The 23,234-nt window shown below is 41.9% G+C and overlaps 1 protein-coding gene across 3 annotated transcripts in view; it reads right to left on the minus strand.

Moving 5' to 3' along the window:
* Window positions 1-23,234, minus strand: part of LOC126163029 (uncharacterized) — a 166,315-nt gene that overhangs the window by 134,852 nt on the left and 8,229 nt on the right. For all 3 annotated transcript variants that reach the window (XM_049919901.1, XM_049919900.1, XM_049919902.1), the window contains exon 2: window positions 11,466-11,559. In XM_049919901.1, coding sequence (XP_049775858.1) covers window positions 11,466-11,543 — 78 coding nt within the window. In that variant the 5' untranslated portion in view covers window positions 11,544-11,559. The remainder of the gene's footprint in view (window positions 1-11,465; window positions 11,560-23,234) is intronic.

The following is a 23,234-nucleotide window of genomic DNA, read 5'->3' on the forward strand; positions in this document are numbered from 1 at the left end:
GGCGTATAGTGGGCATGCGGGAGGCCGGGTGGACATACCGCCGAATTGCTCAACACGTGGGGCGTGAGGTCTCCACAGTACATCGATGTTGTCGCCAGTGGTCGGCAGAAGGTGCACGTGCCCGTTGACCTGGGACCAGACCGCAGCGACGCACGGATGCACGCCAAGACCGTAGGATCCTACGCAGTGCCGTAGGGGACCGCACCGCCACTTCCCAGCAAATTAGGGACACTGTTGCTCCTGGGGTATCGGCGAGGACCATTCGCAACCGTCTCCATGAAGCTGGGCTACGGTCCCGCACACCGTTAGGCCGTCTTCCGCTCACGCCCCAACATCGTGCAGCCCGCCTTCAGTGGTGTCGCGACAAGCGTGAATGGAGGGACGAATGGAGACGTGTCGTCTTCAGCGATGAGAGTCGCTTCTGCCTTGGTGCCAATGATGGTCGTATGCATGTTTGGCGCCGTGCAGGTGAGCGCCACAATCAGGACTGCATACGACCGAGGCACACAGGGCCAACACCCGGCATCATGGTGTGGGGAGCGATCTCCTACACTGGCCGTACACCACTGGTGATCGTCGAGGGGACACTGAATAGTGCACGGTACATCCAAACCGTCATCGAACCCATCGTTCTACCATTCCTAGACCGGCAAGGGAACTTGCTGTTCCAACAGGACAATGCACGTCCGCATGTATCCCGTGCCACCCAACGTGCTCTAGAAGGTGTACGTCAACTACCCTGGCCAGCAAGATCTCCGGATCTGTCCCCCATTGAGCATGTTTGGGACTGGATGAAGCGTCGTCTCACACGGTCTGCACGTCCAGCACGAATGCTGGTCCAACTGAGGCACCAGGTGGAAATGGCATGGCAAGCCATTCCACAGGACTACATCCAGCATCTCTACAATCGTCTCCATGGGAGTATAGCAGCCTGCATTGCTGCGAAAGGTGGATATACACTGTACTAGTGCCGACATTGTGCATGCTCTGTTGCCTGTGTCTATGTGCCTGTGGTTCTGTCAGTGTGATCATGTGATGTATCTGACCCCAGGAATGTGTCAATAAAGTTTCCCCTTCCTGGGACAATGAATTCACGGTGTTCTTATTTCAATTTCCAGGAGTGTACAATATACACCTAGTGATAGCACACTTCTTCCATGACAAGTGATGATATACTTTCTCTTGGGGCTGTTATCAATCATTGATTGCTGAAGGTTTTATACACCAGCATAGAACTTCCCAGCACTTCAGGAAAAGAAACGCAGCTAAAAGCAACACATTTTGAAAACACCTTTGATGGACAGAAACATTTTTATACTGCAAAATTTCGTATTACAAAAGTATAAACACCAATTCCATCAAATACAGCATGGCAGATTCTGAAGCACTGAAATCAAGATTGCGACGCATTTCTGTCAGCCAATCATATCACATGATCTCGCCAGCCAGTGACAGCAGATGTTCAGAGCACAGGACAACTGATGTAGTCAGTCAACAGCAGCATCATTGTTAAGCAGCACGAACACACAAATAGGAAAAGTTAATGGTTTAAATTAATATACATCAGTATAGCTTCACGAAAAGCTAAGCTTTCACATGTAACATTGGCCATCAAAAATTTTTTGCTGTTTCTTTCCAAAGGTTGCGGTTAGGCAGGATCCTAAGAGCACAACTTAAATTGCAGCAGCTGGATATTTCTGACAAGCACAATTACAAATTTCAATTCTGTGAACCAAACATTTCTTGGCTTGTCTGGCTGTACATAAGTTCCATCCAGCACTTCAACTTTTCCACAGAAAAGCCAATTACATGTGAAATTGCTCAAGAATTCATCTATCACTTTTGTTTGAAGGATAATTATACTTTCTGCCATCATTACTGCATAATTTGTTATCTATAAAAGGACTAACACAACATGAAAATCTAACATTGGAACTTGGTCTTTTTAGTGTGTGTTACCCTTTAAGACATATCAAATGCATATGTGCCAGTAAAATTGTAAGTAATGACATAAATAGCTGGTGTTCTGGGCCCAAATATTTTTAAGTGGCTGGTCCTCAGTGTTAAGTTTTGAAGGAGTCTAATGCACCATGACTTAAGAAATTCATCGCACATTCTCACACATGACCTAATTAATCTTGCATAAAACAATATTTACTTTGGAAGTAACACTCCTCAAAACACCATTCGCATTATTTACCCATGACCTGTTGCAATGTTTATAACCTTTCCACCAAAATCTTCAGCCCCAAAGAAGTTTCAGTCCTATCAAAAGCCTCGCCTTCAGCCCTATACCCAAATTTAACCATGTTGGATTTGTCAAAGACCTACTCTCCTGCTCTCGATCCCTCCAATGGAAACACTTCTTTGCCATCAATCCCTCCAACCAAGGCTAGCCTTATACTGACATTGAACCATGCCTCTCCCAGTGCACCATCCAACTGTGATCCTCTCCCCTCCCCATATAACCACCCTCTGGACACCTTCCAGGAATTTCTTACCTCCAACATGGCCTCACCAACCTTCCCCAAGTCCTCTCCTAAGAACACCAACATTTTGGCAGAAGAAAGAACAACCATACACAGCCTCAAAACAGATCCTCACCTGATCATCCCACCTGTGGAGAACAGTTCCTCCACTGTCATTATAAATCATACTGACTACCTGGCTGAAGGCCTCTGCCAGTTGTTTGACTCCTCCAGCTATAAACTTGGCCAGATTGATCCCATCCCAGACCTCCAACATAACCTCCAGTCCCTGCTTAAAGCCTTATGTCCTTCCCAGTATCTCCCCCCTGAATCCATTTCCTTTCTTACCCTTATGACACCCCAAACACCCAACTTCTACATGCTCCCCAAAATCCACAAATAAAACAATCCTGGGTGTCCACCATAGTTGGTAATTGTGCCCCTAATGAAAGAATTCTGGCCCTTATTTACCGACACCTCCTACCAATTACCCAAAATCTAGCCTCCCACATCGAAGATACCAACCTCTTCCTTCACTGACTCTCCACCATCCCCATACCTCCAGGATCCCTACTCATCATTGTTGATGACACTTCCTTACACACCAACATGCCTCATGCCCATGGTCTTGCCCCTATTGAACATTACCTCTCCCAACATCCTTCAGATTCCAAGCCCACAACTTCATTCCCCATACACCTTATTAACTTTATCCTAACACACAACTACTTCTCCACTGAAGGGAAAGTATACAAACAAATACACAGCGCAGCCATGGACACCTGCATGGCATCCTTCTGTGCCAACATGTTTATGGGCCATCGAGCGGAAGTCTTCCTAAGCTCTCTAAACCCCAAATCCCTGGATTGGTTCACATTCATAGATGATATCTTCATGATCTGGACTCAGGGCAAAGGCATCCTATTGTCATTCCTCCAAAACCTCAATACCTTCTCTTCCATTCATGTGCCACCTTCCTGGATGTTGACCTCCTCCTCTCCGATGGCTCCGTCAACACATCAGACCACATTAAATCGACCAACAACCAACAGTACCTGCCTTTTGACAGCTGCCACCCCTTCCACATCAAAATATCTATCCCATCTGGGGACAGTGCATCTGCAGTGACAAGAACTCTTGTCCAGTATGCTGATGGTCTCACAAAGGCTTTCACAGACAGCCACTACCCTCCCCCTCCCCCTCAGACCCAGGTTCAGATAGTACAAAAATTATAAAACTTCTGCGAAAAAGATATAAAAAAAGTGCTTTGTTTAGTTATACAATAAATATATTGCCCTGTAGTATCACCTTAAAATTAACATGCTATTAGGTACAGTCAACATTAATAAGAAAGCAGCAAATAAGCACTGTCAAATGTATGAAGTTCTTCCTTCAGAGTAGCTACTCAAACTCGGGGGGGGGGGGGGGGGGGGGGGGGGGGGGGGGGGTGAGGGAGGGGGGGGAAGGTCCCTGAGAATTCCGTGAAGATAATACTGGTGGGAGAAGGCATTGGAGGGGGGGGGGGCGATCTCACATCACAATAAGGACTTTTTTCTGACCTGACAGAACTTGTTACTACTTCAACAATATGTGAACAAAGACTACATTATATTTGGAGTCTAAAGTTGAACTATGTCACACAAAAAAATTAGTATGAGGAATGTTTTACTTCATCCCTGTTGTCCCCCTTACTTAGACAGCAAAGATCAACTGTTATACATTGTACTCTACATACAAAACAGCCTAAATAATCCTCCAACAGCTCACAGAAAAATGGCTGTGGTTGGTGCAGAAAGAAGCAGAGGTTACAGCTTCTGAACCCATAACCAAATTCACAAGTAACATTATTGGTACTCTGAGAGTAGGTGTACCTGTAGAAGTGTAATGCATAACGTGACATCTTCTGGAAGTCAGAGAAATTGAACAAATATCCTCAGATGAATACAAGCTATTATTACACTATTTTGGCATAATACGAAGGGCGTTCAAAAAGTTTTGCACAGTTGTCTCTATTTTTTTTTATTTTTTGCAGAAGGAGAATGAAATTTTTTGTGAACATACTTGGAACATTTAGCTATAAGTTGGTATATAAAAGCATTTTCTTTTATTTACAGGTGAGCCATAATGAACTGTGAAATAGATGTCAGGTTGCAACAGTGGTTGGTGACAGAGTTCCTCTTCAAGACCGGCAATGACTCTGCCACATCGATTCACAGGAAGTTGCTCCCTGTTATGGGGAGGACACAGTAGATCACAGCAGTATCCAGCGGTGGTTGTAGATGTTTAAAGAAGGTGATTTCTCTCTACTGGACAATCCACAATATGGTAGACCATCGGCGGCAGTGAGTGATGTGAATAAGGAGACCATTGATCAAAATATCCAAAATGACAGATGTGTGACGACACGACAGCTTGCTGAAATGACTCATTTGTCATTGGGTAATGTGGTGTCACTAGTACAGTGGCTATGGTACAGAAAAATCTGTGCATGTTGGGTGCCTACATTATTGACAAGAGAAATGAAAAAGGTCAGGAAGAATTCATGCGAGGGCCTCATGAAGACCTTTACTGAAGAGTGGAAACAGTGTTTTGACAGTGTCATTACCCAGGATGAAACACGGTTGCTTTTGTCCAAACCTGAGAGCAAAACCCAATCCATGAAGTGGTATCATCCGGGTTCCCCTTGGAAGAAGAAACCAAGGCTTTCAAGAACAGCAGGCCGAAAGGTGATGGCCTCCTTCTTCTGGGATCAGTGTGGTGTCATTTTCATTGACGTTTAGGAACCTGGCTCCACAATTAACCAGGACCGTTCCTGTTTGTCACTGGACAAGCTGCGACGTGCTGTCAAGACCCACAGACCACAACTTCAGGGTCAGCTCATCAGACTACACCATGACAATGCCAAACCCCTTACAGCCCTTATGATGCAGGAGAAAACCAGGAAAATGGGTTGGAAAATTGTTCATCATCCTCCCTACAGTCCAGGCTTGGCTCCATCTGATTTTTACCTCTCTGGTCATCTGAAGGCCCACCTGCGCGGTAAAACATTTGATAGGGAGAAAGACCTTATTTCCTGTGTCAAGCGATGGTATAAAAATCAATCCCTATAATTTTACCAAAGTGCATTTACATCATGGAAAGAACGTTGGGCCAGATGCGTCACAGCTGATGGAAGCTACATTGAGTAGACTCAATGTATAGCTAAATGTTCCAAGTATGTTCATAAAAAATTTCATTCTCCTCCTGCAAAAAATAAAAGAAATTAGAGATGACTGTGCAAAACGTTTTGAACACCCTTTGTATAAAGAAATGGGAGTGACTATATCCACCCAAAAATAGAAATAAAATCATAGAGGAAAGATTTAATGTACATATTCTTTGAGGGCTGCACCTCAGTAACAGATTTAGAAACATATGTGATAGTGATTCTGACAATATATGCCGCCTCCCCCCCCCCCCCCCCCCCATTTCCACTTCCCTCTCCACAAGAGTGAATGTTTTAAGTTTTGTTAAAGAATAGATTCCATGGTCTACGAGTAGCATCTTTGACTAATAATCTACATGTCCTGAATTCACTTCCAGTCACTGCTTAAGTTTTAAATAAAAATCATTCACCAATGACTTTGTCAAAAATGGAAGAGAAGTAGACAGTGGTTCTGGGCACCCGCTTGCACTTGGCATGGGAATATACACCTAAATGTGAAAGAATCAGCAATGAAAAACAGCATGAAGATACAGAAGGCAGTGGAATCGAAATTATTCAATTAAAGACATGTAATTTGTATCCAGAGGCCTTGTGGCCTTTAACTGAAAAAATGTATCATGATGACCTCTCTACTGGCAACAGATTCCACATTAAGACCTCTGGAAGGACCTGTCAAGAGGGAGGTGACAATGACAAACAGCCTGATAAGAAGCGCAAGGGTAATATTCAATGAGTCAGCCCCAGGAATGTCAGAAGTCTGAATGTCAACAATATTATGAAAGGATAAATTACTACTCACCTAAAGATGACATGCCGAGTTGCAGATGGGCACAACGCAAAGACTGTTAAACAATGAGCTTTTGGCCAAAGTCTTCTTAAGAAAAGAAAGGAAAACACACACACATACACACAAGCAGACATGGGAAAAAATGTTCTGCCCATAGTGATGTTTCTGAAGAAGGTTTTGTCTAAAAGCTTTGTGTGTAACAGTCTTTTCCTTATGCTTGTCTGCAACTCAATGTGTCATCTTTATGGTGGGTAGCAATCTCTACTTTATGTAATATTCTTGATATTCCAACCTGGACTTTTCCATCTGTAGATACCTGAATGTATTAGGGAAGGTAGAAAATCTGAAATGAGAAATGCAAAGGTTCAGTCTTAGATACAATGTGGGGCAACGAAATGAAGTGGAAAGAAAATAAGGATTTCTGGCCACATGAATAAAGGGTAACATTAACAGCAGTGGCAAATGGTATGATGATTTTTAATGAATAGGAAGGTACGGCAGTGTGACTTACAAATAACACACGAATAACAAAATTATTCTCTCCAGAATCAACACTGAATCAACAAAACAATGATTGCCCAGGCATACATGCCAGTGACATGATCAGAAAGTGAAGAGACAGAGAAAGGAAATAAGAACATTCGACACGTAACTCAGTATGGGAGCATCGGAATACTGTAGTAGGGGAAGGAATGGGAGACAAAAGTTATGGGCTCAATAGTAGAAATGAGAGAGGAGAATGATTTCTTGAGTTCTGCATTACATTTCAGCGAGTAACAACAAAAACATTGTTCAATAAACATGAGGTAAGAAGATGTACTTGGGAAAATCTTGGAGACATGGGAAGATATCAACTGGATTATATCATGATGAGACAGCTATTCCAAAATCAGATAATGGATTGTGGGCATACACAGAAGCAGAGAAAGATTCAGATCACAATTGAGTAATAACAAAGGGTAGGCTAAGAGTATAAAAGAATTGCCAGGAAGAATCAAAGTGAAAAGAAGTGGAGTACTGAAGTACTGAGGAATGCTGAAATGGATTTGACGTTCACTGAGGCGGTAGATACTGCAATAATCAGTACTACAGTAGGCAGTTCAGTTAAAGAGGAACTGACAACTCTGGAAAGAGCTGTCGCAGAAGTTTGATGGACAAATACAAGTACAAGGATGGTTAACCGCCAAGAAATGTTGCTGGTTAACTGCAAAGAAATGTTGGGTAACAAAAGAAAGCACTTCAACTGATCAACAAAAGAAGGTAGTAAAAAATGTCCAGGAAAGACAGGAATACAGCAACATAAGTCACTTGGGAATAAAATCAACAAGAAGTTCAAAGAAGCTAAAGCAAAATGGCTGCAGGAATAAGTGAAGAAATGGAAAAAACAAGTGGTCATCAGAAAAACAGATTCAGCATATAGCAAATTAAAATCAATCTTCAGTGAAATTAAAAACAAATGCATCCACATTACTGAACGCAAAAGGGTTTACACTGTTAAACACAGATTAGAGAGAGTAAACAAGCGGAAACCAGCACACTGACAATCTCTATGAGGGAGAGGAACTGTCTGTTGATGTGATAGAAGATGAAACAGGAGTTGATCTGGGAGACATAGTGAGGGTCTGGTATTAGAGTCAGAGTTTGACGGAGCCTTAGAAGACTTGCAATCACCTCGCCTGCCTCTTACGGGCAGAAGCAGGGTATGCTTTCAGCCCTCTTCAGATGAACTTAAGAACCCACATCACCAACCAGCCAACAGAGAGGCATGAGAAAGGAGTCACGTGGTTGCTACTGGTTCTGTTCTGGGGAGCAGAGGACAGTGAAGTCTCTCTCTTTGTTTTCAGTTTTGACACAGAGCAGACACTCTTGGTGTACATGGTTTACAGCAGCAGAGCAGAGAGCCTTCTGCCTTCTGTCTCTGTTCCTGCCTTCCCCAGCCTGCCATCGCTCCAGCAATTTAAATAAATCTGCAGCACAGCCATGGGCACCTACATGGGACCCTCTCAGTCAACCTTTTTATGGGCTGTCTCTCTCTTTGTTTTCAGTTTTTCAGAGCAGACACACTCATGGTGTAAGGGGTATACAGCAGCCTCCTTAAACCCAAAACTGCTGGTCTGATTCAGATTCACTGATGAATCTTCATGATCTGGTCTCAGGGCTACAAAGATGGGAGGTGTCCTTAAAACACATTCTCTGGTTTCAAAATTATCCCGACCTGAATCTATGATAACCTACTGTCCCCATCCTCCACTCAACACTTTCCACTCCTTCGGTCCTATAACCTCCTCCCAATTCATACCCCCTCACCCTCATTGTGTGCCACTCTCTGCCAACACATTTATCATTCTTTTCTCCTCTCTGTTCTGCTCCTTTTCTACTCCCCCACCTCCACCCTCACAGCTTTACAACACTGCCCCTGATAGCCTTGTTCTATTGCCTTCTATTCCCTGCAAGTTCTGCCAGACAGGGTGCTTCTATCCCCTCACCCACACTCTGCTATCCTTCTCCCTTTGCTACCCCACTCCGGATTGCTGCTTTTGTTCAATGCAATAGTTGCAGTCTGGCTAGAGCAGCCAGAGATAGCAGTCATGTCTGTGTGATGTGTGCCATCTTGTGTGAATGTGTGTGTGTGTGTGTGTGTGTGTGTGTTTGTTTGTATTTTCCTTTCTTTTCTGAAGAAGGCTTTGGCCGAAAGCTTAGTGTGTAACAATCTCTCCTGTGTTTCTGTCTGTAACTCAATGTGTCTTCTTTACAGTGAGTAGCAATTTATCCTTCTCCATAATTGCTGATATTCCAACCTGGACTTTCCTTTGTTTAACCATATCTTAGTTTGCAGCACTTCTACTACTTATCATTATGCCCAGAAATGAGAAACATCCTACCCATGACCTTTCACACACACACATCCCCCAATGCAATATTTTGTTATGTATACAATCTATGAAATATCCTAGGCCATCCCTACACTATGACTACTCCCAACCCCTTGCCAGATGGGTGATACCCATAGAAGACCCAGAGACCGACCTCTCAAATGCACCCCTCCAGCACCCAGCACCTCCAACTTCAGCCCAGTCAGATGGTAACCTCACCTTTCAGTACTCATAACACCCCCCCCCCCCCCCCCCCCACACACACACACATACACACTATCTTATTCTATCAGCAGCAGGGTAACTTGTGAATGCAATCATGTCGTCTATCATGACCACTAATCAGCCGTCCACAACAATGAAACCACCACTAACACTATACCTATGTGAGCAATATGTATGGGATTGTAGTATCTTCCTAGAATCATCTAAAGCCAGTTCTTGAAAGTTTGTAAACAGGCTTTCTTGGGACAGTTTACATCTTTTTTCCGGAGTCTGCCCATTCTGTTCCTGCAGCATCTCTGTGACACTCTACCACAGCTCAAATAAGACAGTGACCATTGCCCTCCTCTGTATACATTCAATGTCCCCTGTTAGTCCTATCTGGTACGGACCCCACACACTGGAGCAGTATTCTAGAATGGGTCGCATGAGTTATTTGTGAACAATCTCCTTTGTAGATTGATTGCATTTCCCCTGTGTTCTATTAATAAACTGAAGACTATCATCTGCTTTACCCATGACTGAGCCTAAGTGAGCATACCATTTTGTATTCCTACAAAGTGTTACGCCCTGGTGTTTATGTGAACTGGCCAATTCTAACAGTCACTCATCAATATTACAGTCACAGAATATTAAATTTTTTTTCATTTTGTGAAGTGCATAATTTTACATTTCTGAACATTCAAAGCAAGTTGCTAATCCCAGCACCACACTGAAATCTTGTCAATATCTGACTGAATATTTATGCATCTTCTTTCAGACAGCACTTCATTATAGATAACTGCATCATCTGCAAAAATTCTTTACTATCAATATTGCCACAAGGTCTTTAATATATAACCTGAACAGAAAGGGCTCCACCACACTTCCCTGGGGCACACACAAAGTTATTTCTACATCTGATAATGACTCTCTATCCAAGATAACATGCATCATCATCACTACCATAAAATCCTCAGTTCAGACACAAATTTCACTTCATACCCCATTTGATCGTACTTTTGACAGTAAGTGCAGTCTCCCTTTTCCTGTGATAAATCCCTCCATACCAACTCACTCCTCCAAGTCATTGTGTGCTACACACAGCCCCACCTGCCAGTTCTAGAGCAACCTCTTTGGTGCCATATTCCTATCCAACTCATCTTCTGTCTCCCATTCCTTGCCTGCAGCTACATTTTCCCAACTCTCCCTCCTGCTCCTTGCCTTCTTTCTATCCTCGCCCTTGTTTCCCCACACAAACGCTCACACCAGTTGAGCTACAGAGCTAGCACAATGTAGCTGGATGGGACACTGTAGCCGTGAAAGTTTAGGAACATTCTCAGTCTTGTTTATGTGCCTATCAGTAATTCAATGCCTCAGTTATTTGCTTTACTCTTTCCATTAGTTGTATTCCACCAGGACTTTCCATTTCCATGTGAATTACAGTATTGCTGTATGTAATGGAAAACTGAGAAAGAAATTATTTCTGAGTCTGGAGATACAGTTCCACAAGCATTCAGACAGAACAGAAGAATGTTCAATAACTATTAGAAGCTACATGTGTATTCTCCATAGGCACTGTTCCTGAAGTGTTCAGAAATAACAGAATTTAACAATGCAAAAGATTTTCAATCTTGGACACTACCTGTATTCTCAGATATGATCAGTTGCCTCCACGTGGTAAGCTCAAAACAACTGTAGATTCAAATATGTGCATCAGAATCCTTAAAATACCAAACAGTCTCAAGGTCAGCATGAGCCTGAAGCAACCAATTCAGTGTGACACTTCATGCAATATATCCATCAAATCTCTAATCTTGCTGATTGAATAAATCAGTGCTACCAAACTTCACAAATTTTCTCCAGTTCGAACACTTATCTTAAAAATTAAATATTTACTATGGATCTAATTACTAATAATGAATGCTTACTTGTTTTATTGCCTCAGTCTCTATTTCAAGGATACCACATTTTATTGCTGCAATATTGATTTGATTTTCTTTGTCCATCTCAGAAACCAATGACCTGGAAAATAACATTAAATAAAACATCTTAACACAAAATTGGACACCTAAACACCTGACATTCCTAATCAGACTACAGCATCTACGACATTTATCTGATAGTAAACTGAGTTCCAATAAACATGGTTGTATTTTCATTCTGGAAGCAAAATATGAGACATTAATAAGAAAATCAGTCAATAAGCCATAAACACATTGTTTTATTTGTTAGTTAACTTCAGCTCACTGCAAGTGATGTACCTTTCCATTCCACCACTATGTTAACTTGAACATCAAGACAATTATACTTTGTGAAACATTTATGTATTTATTCATTTACTTATTTTTCACCCCTAAGTCAATGTTGAGTGGTTACATTAGAAATTTTGGAGTATCAGCTACAAAAACGAAAAAAACTGAACTTACCAAACAAGCTATAAAAATTTAACATTTGCAACAAATCAAAACCACTGCACAGTTTCTTGTTCATACACAGAAAGCAAAAGCTACTTTTACATCAGAATAAATTTTGGGGCACAAATGGAAAACAAGCCTGTAACTTTGGATTTATCAAACACTATCTGCACTGTAAACCACATACTAATTTGACATTCATAAATACACAGCAAACACTGATACTCATGTTACCATTCATTTTCCTTGTATTTGGATAGATAAAAAATCTATTCACCAAGCAGCAGCAGGAAAACACACATTTAAATTTATTAAAGCTTGCAAGCTTTTAGAGGCAATGGCTCCTTCTGCTGGTAAAAGGGTTGAAGGGGAAGAAAGAGGGGCAAAGGAAAAGGGTTGTTAAGAATGAGATTTTCACTCTGCAGCAGAGTGTCTGCTGATATGAAACTTCCTGACAGATTAAAACTGTGTGCCGGACCGAGACTCCAACTCACGACCTTTGCCTTTCGCAGGCAAGTGCTCTAACCATCTGAGCTACCCATGCATGACTCACGACCTGTCTTCACAGCTGCTATTCTGCCAGGTCCCGATTTCGAGTCTCGGTCCGGCACACAATTTTAATCTGTCATGAAGTTTCAAGGGTTGTTAAGGTTTAGGAAAAGGGGTAGAGTTCAATAAAGTCACCCAGAACCCCAGGTCAGGGAAGACTTAGTGGACGGCATGATTCATTAATTTTCCTTGATGCACATTACAAATATATACAAACAGTAGGCAGCAAATAAGAAATACTCAAAATTTGCAGAGTTCTCATATCTTAAATGCATAGGCCTTTAAACAAATGAAAAACCTTGTCAATGTTGTAAATAATCACCACTAATTTGAAGAGATGTCTATGATATATGAGAAAAGGGAAGAAAGGGAGGGAGGGGGTTGGCACAACCTAATGACAGATTATTATTTTGTATGTGTGGTATCTATTCTTTCAGACATGTCTGAAAAAACAGACACCATTTTGATCCTGCACCCACTATGAATCAAGACACTAAGGAATTGAAGACATCATCTGCCAGTGGTCATTGATTTAAATCAACAGCGGAAGTTGAAAATTTGTACCTGGACTGGATTTGAACCTGGGTCTCCTGCTTACTAGGCAGACGCACTGACCACTATGCCATCTGCACACAGTGGTCATTGCAACTGCACGGACTACTCTTGCACGCCTCCCTTGAGACCTAAATTCTCAAGATGGCGACGAGTGTAGTGATGCATAGTGAACGAGTGAATAAAAGTTACTGTTCTGTCGTAAAAAATGAATCCTGTGTAAACTGTAAAAGTGAAATCGAAAAACTAAACGAACGCATTTCAAGTTTACAAAAAGTTGTAGAAGTTTTAAGACGTGAGATTTCGTATATAACTAATGAAAACTGTGAGCTGAAGAAGTTGCGCCATATTCTAAATGATAAAACAATAAAGCCACAAAACGGGAACCTGGTGAGTTATGAGAAGCGGAAAGGAAGCGATAGACAGGCATCAAAGGCAGCAAATGAAATTATAATTACAGATAAAAACAGGTACAGTGTTCTGTCGAATAGTAGTGATGCCTGCAATAAGGATATGCAAAACGCTAGTGAAGTGATGCAAGACAGTGAAACAACGTCCGAGTGGATAAAAGTGTCGCGAAAAGGTAATCCCTTGTCCACTAAAAGAAAAACAAACTCCGTAAAATCTGTCACATTTTGCGATAAAAACAAATACGACGTTTTGCAACAAAGTGAAGATACAAATAAACAAAAACCGACGTGTGTGACAAAGAAGAAAGAATCAAAAGTCGACGTCTTCGGAGACAGTCACGCCAAAGGAATTTCTCAAGAACTGCAAGAAAATAGTAAATCAACGACAGTCACAGGCATGGTTAAACCAGGTGCTGGTTTCAAAGAAGTGACGGAAAACATCATAAAATATAACTATGACAAGCAGGACAGTGTTGTAATCTGCGCAGGAGCTAAAGACATTTACGAAAACAATGCTATGAAAATGTATAAACAGCTCTTGAGTCTTTTGCTAGTACTGTCAAATACAAACATTTTACTGGTGAACTTTACCCACAGGCATGATTTACCTGAATGGTCATGTGTGAATAAGGAAATTCACAGAATTAATGCGAAACTTAATAGTAGTTGTAGGCTATTCAGCAATGTGAAATTAATTGACTCAAGCACACTTGACAGAGAATGTTTTACGAAACATGGGCTTCACCTTAACAGAAATGGTAAGGCCAGGTTAGGAAACTTAATAAGGGAAGCAATTAAATGCAATTACAAAGTGACAGCCACTGAACTGGGATGGTATAAATCTCCAATAGCAGAAACACCAGCAAAAACAGGAGCAGCACGCAAATGGACCATCCAAAAAACAGCAGCAATAGAGGAACCTACTACTGAACCAACAGCACGAAGAATCCTGTCAGCACCACCACCACATCCACTACCATTACCACCACCACCACCACCTCCGGCCACAGAAGCACCAGCAGCAACAACAGCAGCAGCAACTGAACCAACAACAACAGTAGCAGCAGCAACAAAACCATCAACAACAGTTGTAGCAACACAACACTGCCTAAGGAGGAGTCAAAGACAAGGTACATCCACATCATTAAATAAGGATTTTTTATGGCTTCAGACAAAGAAATGGAAAAGATTGTGACAAATCAGCAAGAAAATTTGCAGATAAGTCACAACTACTATGGAAAAAGCAGCACATTACCAGGTAATGACAAAAGAAAAAATACTTGCAAAACAGTCAGGATAATGTGTCAGAATATTCAGTGCCTCAGAAACAAAGTACTAGATCTAGAAGTAGCTTTAAGTAATCTTGCTGATGTCTCTTGTATTTGTTTGTCTGAACACTGGTGCAAGGCTAGTGAGTTAAGTCTCATAAATATAAACAAATTTAATTTAGCAACACATTATTGTCGAAGTGTTTTTAAAAATGGTGGGGTATGCATTTACTCTAGAGTAGGACTGCAGTTCAAAGTGAAAACAGAATTGGACCATCTAAATATAGAAAAACATTTTGAATCATGTGCCATAGAGTTAAAAACTGAAGAGAAGAGTGAAAAACTAGTTGTCATTACAGTATATAGATCTCCACTGGGTGACAAAAACATATTCTTCAAAAAAATAGAAGCAGCATTAAACACTTTTTATAGTAATGAAGTGAAATTATTTTTATGTGGAGATTTTAATATTAACCTGTTAATTGAAAGTGATGAAAAAAGACAGCTTTTGAGTATACTCAGCAGCTTCCACATGAAACCACTCTTTACAGATGCCACCAGAATAACAGAACTGTCATCTTCTCTTTTAGACAATATTTTCTCAAATATGGAGAATGGTATCACTGAGCCACTAAACGTAAACTTAGGTCTTTCGGATCACAATACACTATTAACATACATAAATTACTCTATCCCCAAGGCAGTGAAATATAAGTGGGGATACAAAAGACACTTCTATACAGAAAAAGTAAATACTTTCATCCAGTTGTTAGCTAATGAAACCTGGGAAGATGTCTTTGCACAAATTACAACCGAGGAATCTTTCAATGCTTTTTCTAGTACATTCATGTCCCTATTTGAGATGTGTTTCCCAAAAAAGCTCACAAAGATCAATGTCATGCCTAGGAACACAAGCCAGTGGATAACACCCGCTATTAGAGTATCTAGTCAAACACTAAAACATATCAGTCAACTCAAAAAAGATAACAAAGATGAACACTTCTCAGATTATGTTAAGACATACAAGAAAATTTACAGGAAGGTGATAAAAAAAGCCAAGACAATGCACAATGACAGTGTAATTGCTGGGTCAGCAAACAAATCAAAAGCTATATGGAATGTAGTAAAAAAAGAAATAGGCCCAAGCAAAAATGTTAGAAATCCAGATGACTTTGTTTTAAAAGATGATCAAGGTGTGCTAGTCAGAAATCATACTTTAGCAAATTACGTTAATGACTACTTCATAAATAGTCCAATCAATCTGCATAAAAATTGTCCTAAGATTAGTAGAACATCAATCCCAGAAGAACAAAGTGTGAATTCATTATTGCTACCTCCCACAAACAAATTGGAAGTTAATCAAATAATAAAAACAATGAAGAATAAAATGTCCTCAGGGATTGACGAGATACCTTGCTCAGTCATGATGAGATGTGCTAGTGTCATATCAGACCCACTCTCACACATCATAAACATATCATTTTCGGAAGGCGTCTTTCCACAACGATTAAAAATTGCAAAAGTAAAACCATTGTATAAAAAGGGCAATATACATGATGTGGGAAACTATAGACCAATAGCTTTATTATCGGTATTTTCAAAAGTAATAGAGACAGTCATGAAAAACAGAATTACAAATTACCTCGAGAAATTCAATCTATTGTCTGTAAACCAACACGGCTTCCGCAAAGGAATGAGTACAGAGTCAGCCATCACCCAATTCATTGAAAATATTGTAACGGGGCTAGATAAGAACAACAGTACAATAGGAATAAATTTGGACCTCTCAAAGGCATTCGATACTGTCCAACATGATATCCTGCTAGACAAATTAGAATATGTCGGTATACGAGGAGTAGCTAAAAAGTGGTTTCAGTCATATCTCCATAATAGGAAACAGGTAGTAGAAATTGCAACAACAAACAGTAAAAACCAAAGTATTGTTTACAGATCGGATATTCAGACTGTGCCAATAGGGGTACCGCAGGGGAGTGTTCTAGGACCTCTCCTATTTCTTCTTTACATAAATGATATCAAGATTCCAGTAAATGGTACTCATATAACCCTGTTTGCGGATGACACAAACATTGTAGTAACTGACATAAACCGGGTATTGCCAACATCTGCAACCAGAGTTATAGAATATTTGCAAAATTGGTTTGAAGTGAACAAATTAACCATAAATATCTCTAAAACTAATTATATCCATTACAGGAAAGCAAAGTCACACTCTGATCTAGATCTCAGAATACAAAATAAAGAAATTGTGAGAGTTGCTACCACAAAATTCTTAGGTGTACATATAGATGAAAATTTAGACTGGAAATCCCATATCCTGTATCTCTCACATAAGTTAAGTTCTGCTTGCTTTGCTTTACGCGTTATTAGCTTTGTATGTAGTAGGGAATGTAGCAGAGCTGTTTACTTTGCTTATATACATTCTGCTATTACCTATGGCCTCATCTTCTGGGGTCATAGTAAGAAAAATCTCAAAACCATCTTCACTCTACAAAAACGAGCTGTTAGAATAATTACCAACAGTTCAAGGCTAACTCCTTCAAAGCAATTATTTAAACAGCTGAATATTCTACCCCTACCGTGCCTCTATATACAGAAAAGCGTAATTAATATAAAACAAAATATTAACAATTTCCAATCCAACTCAGATCTACATACTTACAACACAAGAAAGTGCAATGACGTTCATATAAAAAGAGTTAACAAGGCTTTGGCGCAGAAACAAACAAACATACAAGGAAGTAAATTGTATAACAAACTACCGGTAAAGTTAAAAGAAATAAAAAAAATTGTCTTCATTTAAAGAAGCAGTATTCAAATTTTTAATGACCAACTGCTATTATAGTGTAAAAGAATACCTGGAATAGCTCCATACTAAACCATCATATTTATGTACTCTGTGCCAATAGTAATTTTTATCTGACTGTTGCTATGATCTAAATAAATAATATGTACAAAAGTGCTAGAATTGTATGTGTTATATCTAAATATCAACTGTGTATTCCATGTAAAAAGTCTTTCTCATACATCAATGTAAATAATCAAAGTTGTACATGCTATTTCAATGTGGTCTGATGTTACATAGTCTACTATGCACATCTGTATTTTGTATAGTATTGTTCACCCTATATGTGTGTATATATATATACTATGTATTTTTTTTTTGACGAAATCCATGCAATGTAAATTGTCTCTGGATGAATAAACTACTACTACTACTAACACACTACTGATGTAGTGCCCTCTGCCAATTATTCTCATTACTCACAGCATCTTGCTGATTCCCTTAGGAGTTCAAGCTTGGTGTGCATCTCTACTGGACAGATCACTGGCTCTCCTAACCTTAATTATATACGTGGTGTCTGTTCTTTGAGACATGATTTCAGGAGACACGTGTTCAAATTCTGGTCCGGCACAAATTTTCAACTTTTACCACTGAGTCAAATCAACAGCTGCTGGCAACTATTGCCTTTAATTCCTTTGTAATCTTGAGAGTATTATTTACTTTCCTTGTACTATAAGCATGTGTGCCTGTGCTGAACAAAACTATGCAATATAGTCTATAAGTACATACATTTTTCACAGACACATAGTAAGAACACAATTAATGTATTCAGCTGATTTAGTTGCCTTAGGTTTACCTCTGCAGGATTATGTGAGGGAGTAAGTTATATGTGGATAGATTACACATTTTCAGTATTTAAAGATTTAAGAGTGTTTATAGTTTCCTGCTTCTTTTGGCACTAATTCTGCAAGCTCAAGACAAATGTAGTTTGATTCTGCTGATCTGTTCGCATGAGTATTGTCCTGCTGGTATTTACAAACAAATTGTTCTTACTCAAATGTCTGAGAACCCTTATGTACCTTAGATGTGCTTTTATTTCCAGTTCATGTGTTGAGTCTGGACTTATTATGAGTAAATTGATATTTGCATACAATATTACATAAAGTATGTTGACTTTAAGTTGGCCAATCAACTCCCTAGACCTGAATAACAGACGACAGAAGGCCTTGGTTTTTGCTTTTGATTATAGTCAAATTTATCTAACCAACAGTACTGAGTGATGTAACTATTGTTGTCTATTGTATTTCTTTTTGTACTTTACTCTATTTCTTCTTGTTTTCCTTCCCTGTGATAAATGTATGTAGCTGTTACACGTAGGGTCTTTATTACACATTGTACACAACTATAAATAGTGTTTTCCAATGGCAGAGCTTCTCAGCTGGCTTCCTTAATAAATTTAGTAACATTCCACCACTGTACTTGCTCGATTGTTTTCTGAACCTACCTACAAATGAATTTATTGTAGTAACGGGGGTTCAAATTATTTTAGTAAAAAACTGTTGCAGCCATGAATATTCCCTATCAAGGTATCCTCACGGAAATTTCGTATATGAGCAAGCGGGCATTTAACTTTAACCAATTTGTGCTCATACCAATAACATGTCCTCCATAAATTTTAGTACCTCTGAGAATGGCCAACAGACATAACAGCCAACATTTAGCTACTCAGGTAAGACAGCTAATGATAAAACAATTGGCAATTCCACAGAAAATTATCATATTTTTAATATAAGTGTCTACCTTGGGTCGAATAATATTCAGAAACACTTTTTACATTTTAAAACTAATGAATAAAAGTTTAGGAAATTAATTTACTATTACACCTGTAATAATTACCCCACATCCACAATTTTACATTTCATGAAACCAAAACTTTGTGCTCTTAATTAACAGTGACAGATGAAACTCCAGTGAAAAAATAATCTACAACATGTTGTGACTCGCCGATCATTCCAAGTGCCGCCGCGCAATTACGCACGTCCTCTATGTGCGGCGCTGTCTGCCAGCCATGCAGCAGCTGCGCCACCTAAGCGGCCAGCCGAGCAGCGGCCGCTAGACTGGGACTCAGTGCTCATTCGAATGCTAACGTGTACGCTTGTCTTGCTTGTCAACTTACTCTGTGACTTATATGTGTTGTGTCGGTCTGAAATATACGTGTTAAACTTGACGTTATAACAATTGGCGACGAGGTAGTGGATTTTTCCTTTTCACCATTGACCCACAGGATTCCATGGCTACTGTCGAGCAACTATTGCAAAATCTCCTTGAACAGCAAACGCTTCTAACAGCGGTGATTCGCGATTTCGTCGCGGCGTCAAATGCGGGGCGTTTCTCGTCGTTGGCTATACCTCCTTTTCCTCCTAACGACGAGACGGCGGAAGACTGGTCTGATTATGAAAAACGTCTTCGACAGCACTTCTTGGCATTTCATGTCACGGACGAACAACCATGTAAGTCTCTGTTCCTTTCCTGGATTTCACCTCAAATGTATCAGTTGTTGTCGCAATTGGCTCCTTTGAAGGATCCTGCGTCTTTGTCCTTTGCTGAAATGTGCTCACTTCTGTCTATTTTCAAAAGCAAACGCATGTGGTAGCCTTTCGTGTTGCCTTTTATCCTTGTCAAAAACAGCCACATCAATCATATCGCGCTTGGGCTGCTGAACTTCACGGCCTCAGAAGAAAGTGTCAATTCGTTACTGACGTTCACAAAGAATCCTATGCTGATTCCATGTTACAGGATGCTATTATCCGGTCGGCGCCCGACAAAGAAGTTCGGCAACGTGCCCTTCAGTTGGCGAATCCGACTCTAGATGAAGTTCTCTCCATTGCGCAGTCTCTTGAAATTTCTCGTGCCGCTGGGGCGCAAATAGAGGCGTGGGGTGATGTCGGGGAAATACAACCTCTGTGCGCTGTTGACGACGCGTGCGGCGCGTCCCCGCCGGCCGACGTCGCTGCAGTGCGCTCCCACGCGCAGCCTCGACCTAGCCGTAAACAACCCGCTAAGAAACTGCAGCAAAACCCCCAGCAACTTCCTTCATGTCCGCGGTGTTTTACGAAACATTCACGCGAGGATTGTCCCCAACGTTGGGCTAAACTTGCTGGAGGCCAGTATTTTTCTAAAATTGACCTGTCAGAAGCTTATCATCAACTTCCTCTAGATGCTGTTTCCCGGCAGTTTCTGGTCCTTAACACGCCTTTCGGCCTCTATCAATACCAACGCTTGCCATTCGGGGTTGCTAGCGCCCCTCTTCTCTTTCAGCGATTCTTGGAACAATTATTGCTCCCTGTCCCTGGGTGTATCAATTACATGGACGACATTGTTGTCACTGGCTCCACCACTGAAGAACATCTTCAAAATCTCCGCACACTTTTTCATGTCTTACAGACTGCCGGTCTTAAGTGTAATCTTCAGAAATCACAATTTTTTCAGGCATCTACCACGTACTTGGGGTTTCAACTCTCTCGGGATGGTATTCATCCACTTCAGCAAACTGTCGCTGCGATCGATGTCCTTCCTCGCCCTACATCTGTTAAGGAACTGCAGGCCTTCTTGGGGAAAATAGCATACTATCACAAGCTTTTACCGTCTGCGGCTTCGGTGGCTCAGCCGTTGCATTGCCTGTTGCATAAAAACGTGCCTTTTCACTGTTCCACGTCATGCGAAGCGGCTTTCCAGAAATTGAAGACTATGCTGAAACAGGCCCCGTGCCTGGCTACTTATCGACCTGGCCAACACCTTGTTCTTGCCACAGACACCTCTCAATATGGGTCGGTGCAGTCCTTAACAAAAGTATTCTCAAATTGAGAAAGAAGCTTTGGCCATTATTTATGCTCTTCATAAGTTTGGCGTTTTTCTCTATGGCTCAAAATTTCATCTTGTTACGGATCACAAACCACTTGTTTCCTTGTTTCATCCATCAACGTTACTTCCCGACAAAGCTGCACACCGCCTCCACCGTTGGGCTCTTTACTTGTCTCGTTTCAATTATGAGATTCATTTCCGGCCAACGGCTCAACATGCAAATGCTGATGCTCTGTCTCGCCTTCCCATGGGTCCTGATCAGGCATTCGATAGGGACGAACTTTTGTGTTTCCACCTGGATGTTGCCGAGCAGCGGGTTGTGGACGGGTTCCCCATCACTGGGGACAGGCTGGTGGCTGATACGGGTTCTGACCGTACCCTCTCCCGGGTTTTACGCTGTATTCAGAAGGGTTGGCCATATCGCCCGTCCGCTAAGACTTCTGATCTGTTGCGGAACAACTACGCTTTGCGCTACCACCTCACGGCTAGGGATGGTGTTATCCTCCTCTCCACTGACAATGCTTCGCCGCGTGTTGTGGTACCTGCGTCTTTGCGTGCTTCGGTCCTGCGCCTCCTTCACCAAGGGCACTGGGGTGTGTCTCGCACAAAATCTCTGGCGCGCCATCATGTGTACTGGCCTGGCATCGAGTCTGAAATAGCACACATGGTCGCTGCCTGCGGCCCTTGTGCGTCACAGGCTGCTGCCCCGAAGTCATCTTTGTCACCGTGGCCTTCGCCTGAGAAGCCCTGGGAGTGCATTCGTGCTGACTTTGCGGGACCCTTTTTAGGTACTTATTGGCTCCTCGTAATTGACACCTACTCTAACTTTCCTTTCATTGTCCGTTGCACGTTGCCTACCACCGCGGCAACCACCAGTGCTCTCGCTCGCATTTTTTCTTTGGAAGGCCTCCACTCTACTCTTGTTACTGATAATGGTCCGCAATTTGCCTCTTCCGAATTTGCGGATTTTTGTGCTCGTCACGGCGTTATGCATGTCACGGCCCCGCCGTTCCATCCACAATCCAACGGTGAGGCTGAACGACTGGTCCGCACAATTAAGGCTCAGGTGCGGAAACTTCTGACTTCTTCTGATGTGCTTCTCCAGTTTCTGGCGTCTTACCGTTTCACTCCCATGGGCGACCACAGCCCAGCTGAGCTCTTACATGGCCGACAGCCCCGCACGCTACTTCATCTTGTGCGGCCTTCCACCTCACGGCCGCGGGTGCCTTCACTTGGCCGGTTCACCGCCGACGACCTCGTCTGGGTACGGGGATATGGCAGGCGGCCAAAATGGAGCCCGGGCCGCATCTTAAGACACCATGGCAGACGCCTGTATGAAATCCAGATGGACACGGGTGTTGCAGTGCGCCATTCGGACCAGCTTCGGCCTCGTGTGCCAGCAACGCCTGTTCCGAATGCCGCTACACCACCTTCGGCTCTACCTGATGCTCGGGATCTTGGCATCTCTCAATACTCACAACGCAGCCCTCTCACCATCATCGCGATGCCAGCACAAGAACGGACGCCACCAGGAGACGTGTCCATGCAGGAACCAGATGACCATCCTCTGTCAGAGCAAATCTACTTGCCTCCTCCTCCAACGGACGCCGACACATCGCCTATGTCTCCTGTCACATCAACTGGACTTGCCGCAATGGGCAGATTGGTGCATGGGGTCCCAGCAGATTCGACCCCTACGTCACCTGTCATCTCGACTCGTTATCGTAGGGGACACTTCCGTACGTACAGGAAGCCTCCTCCTCGAGACTTTACGGCAAGTCAAACAATGCCTATGGATGTTAGCCATCTCCAGGACACCTCCATCAAGGCCAGTGCAACA

The sequence above is a fragment of the Schistocerca cancellata genome, chromosome 2 (genome assembly GCF_023864275.1).
Source record: "Schistocerca cancellata isolate TAMUIC-IGC-003103 chromosome 2, iqSchCanc2.1, whole genome shotgun sequence".
Classification (NCBI taxonomy): domain Eukaryota; kingdom Metazoa; phylum Arthropoda; class Insecta; order Orthoptera; family Acrididae; genus Schistocerca; species Schistocerca cancellata.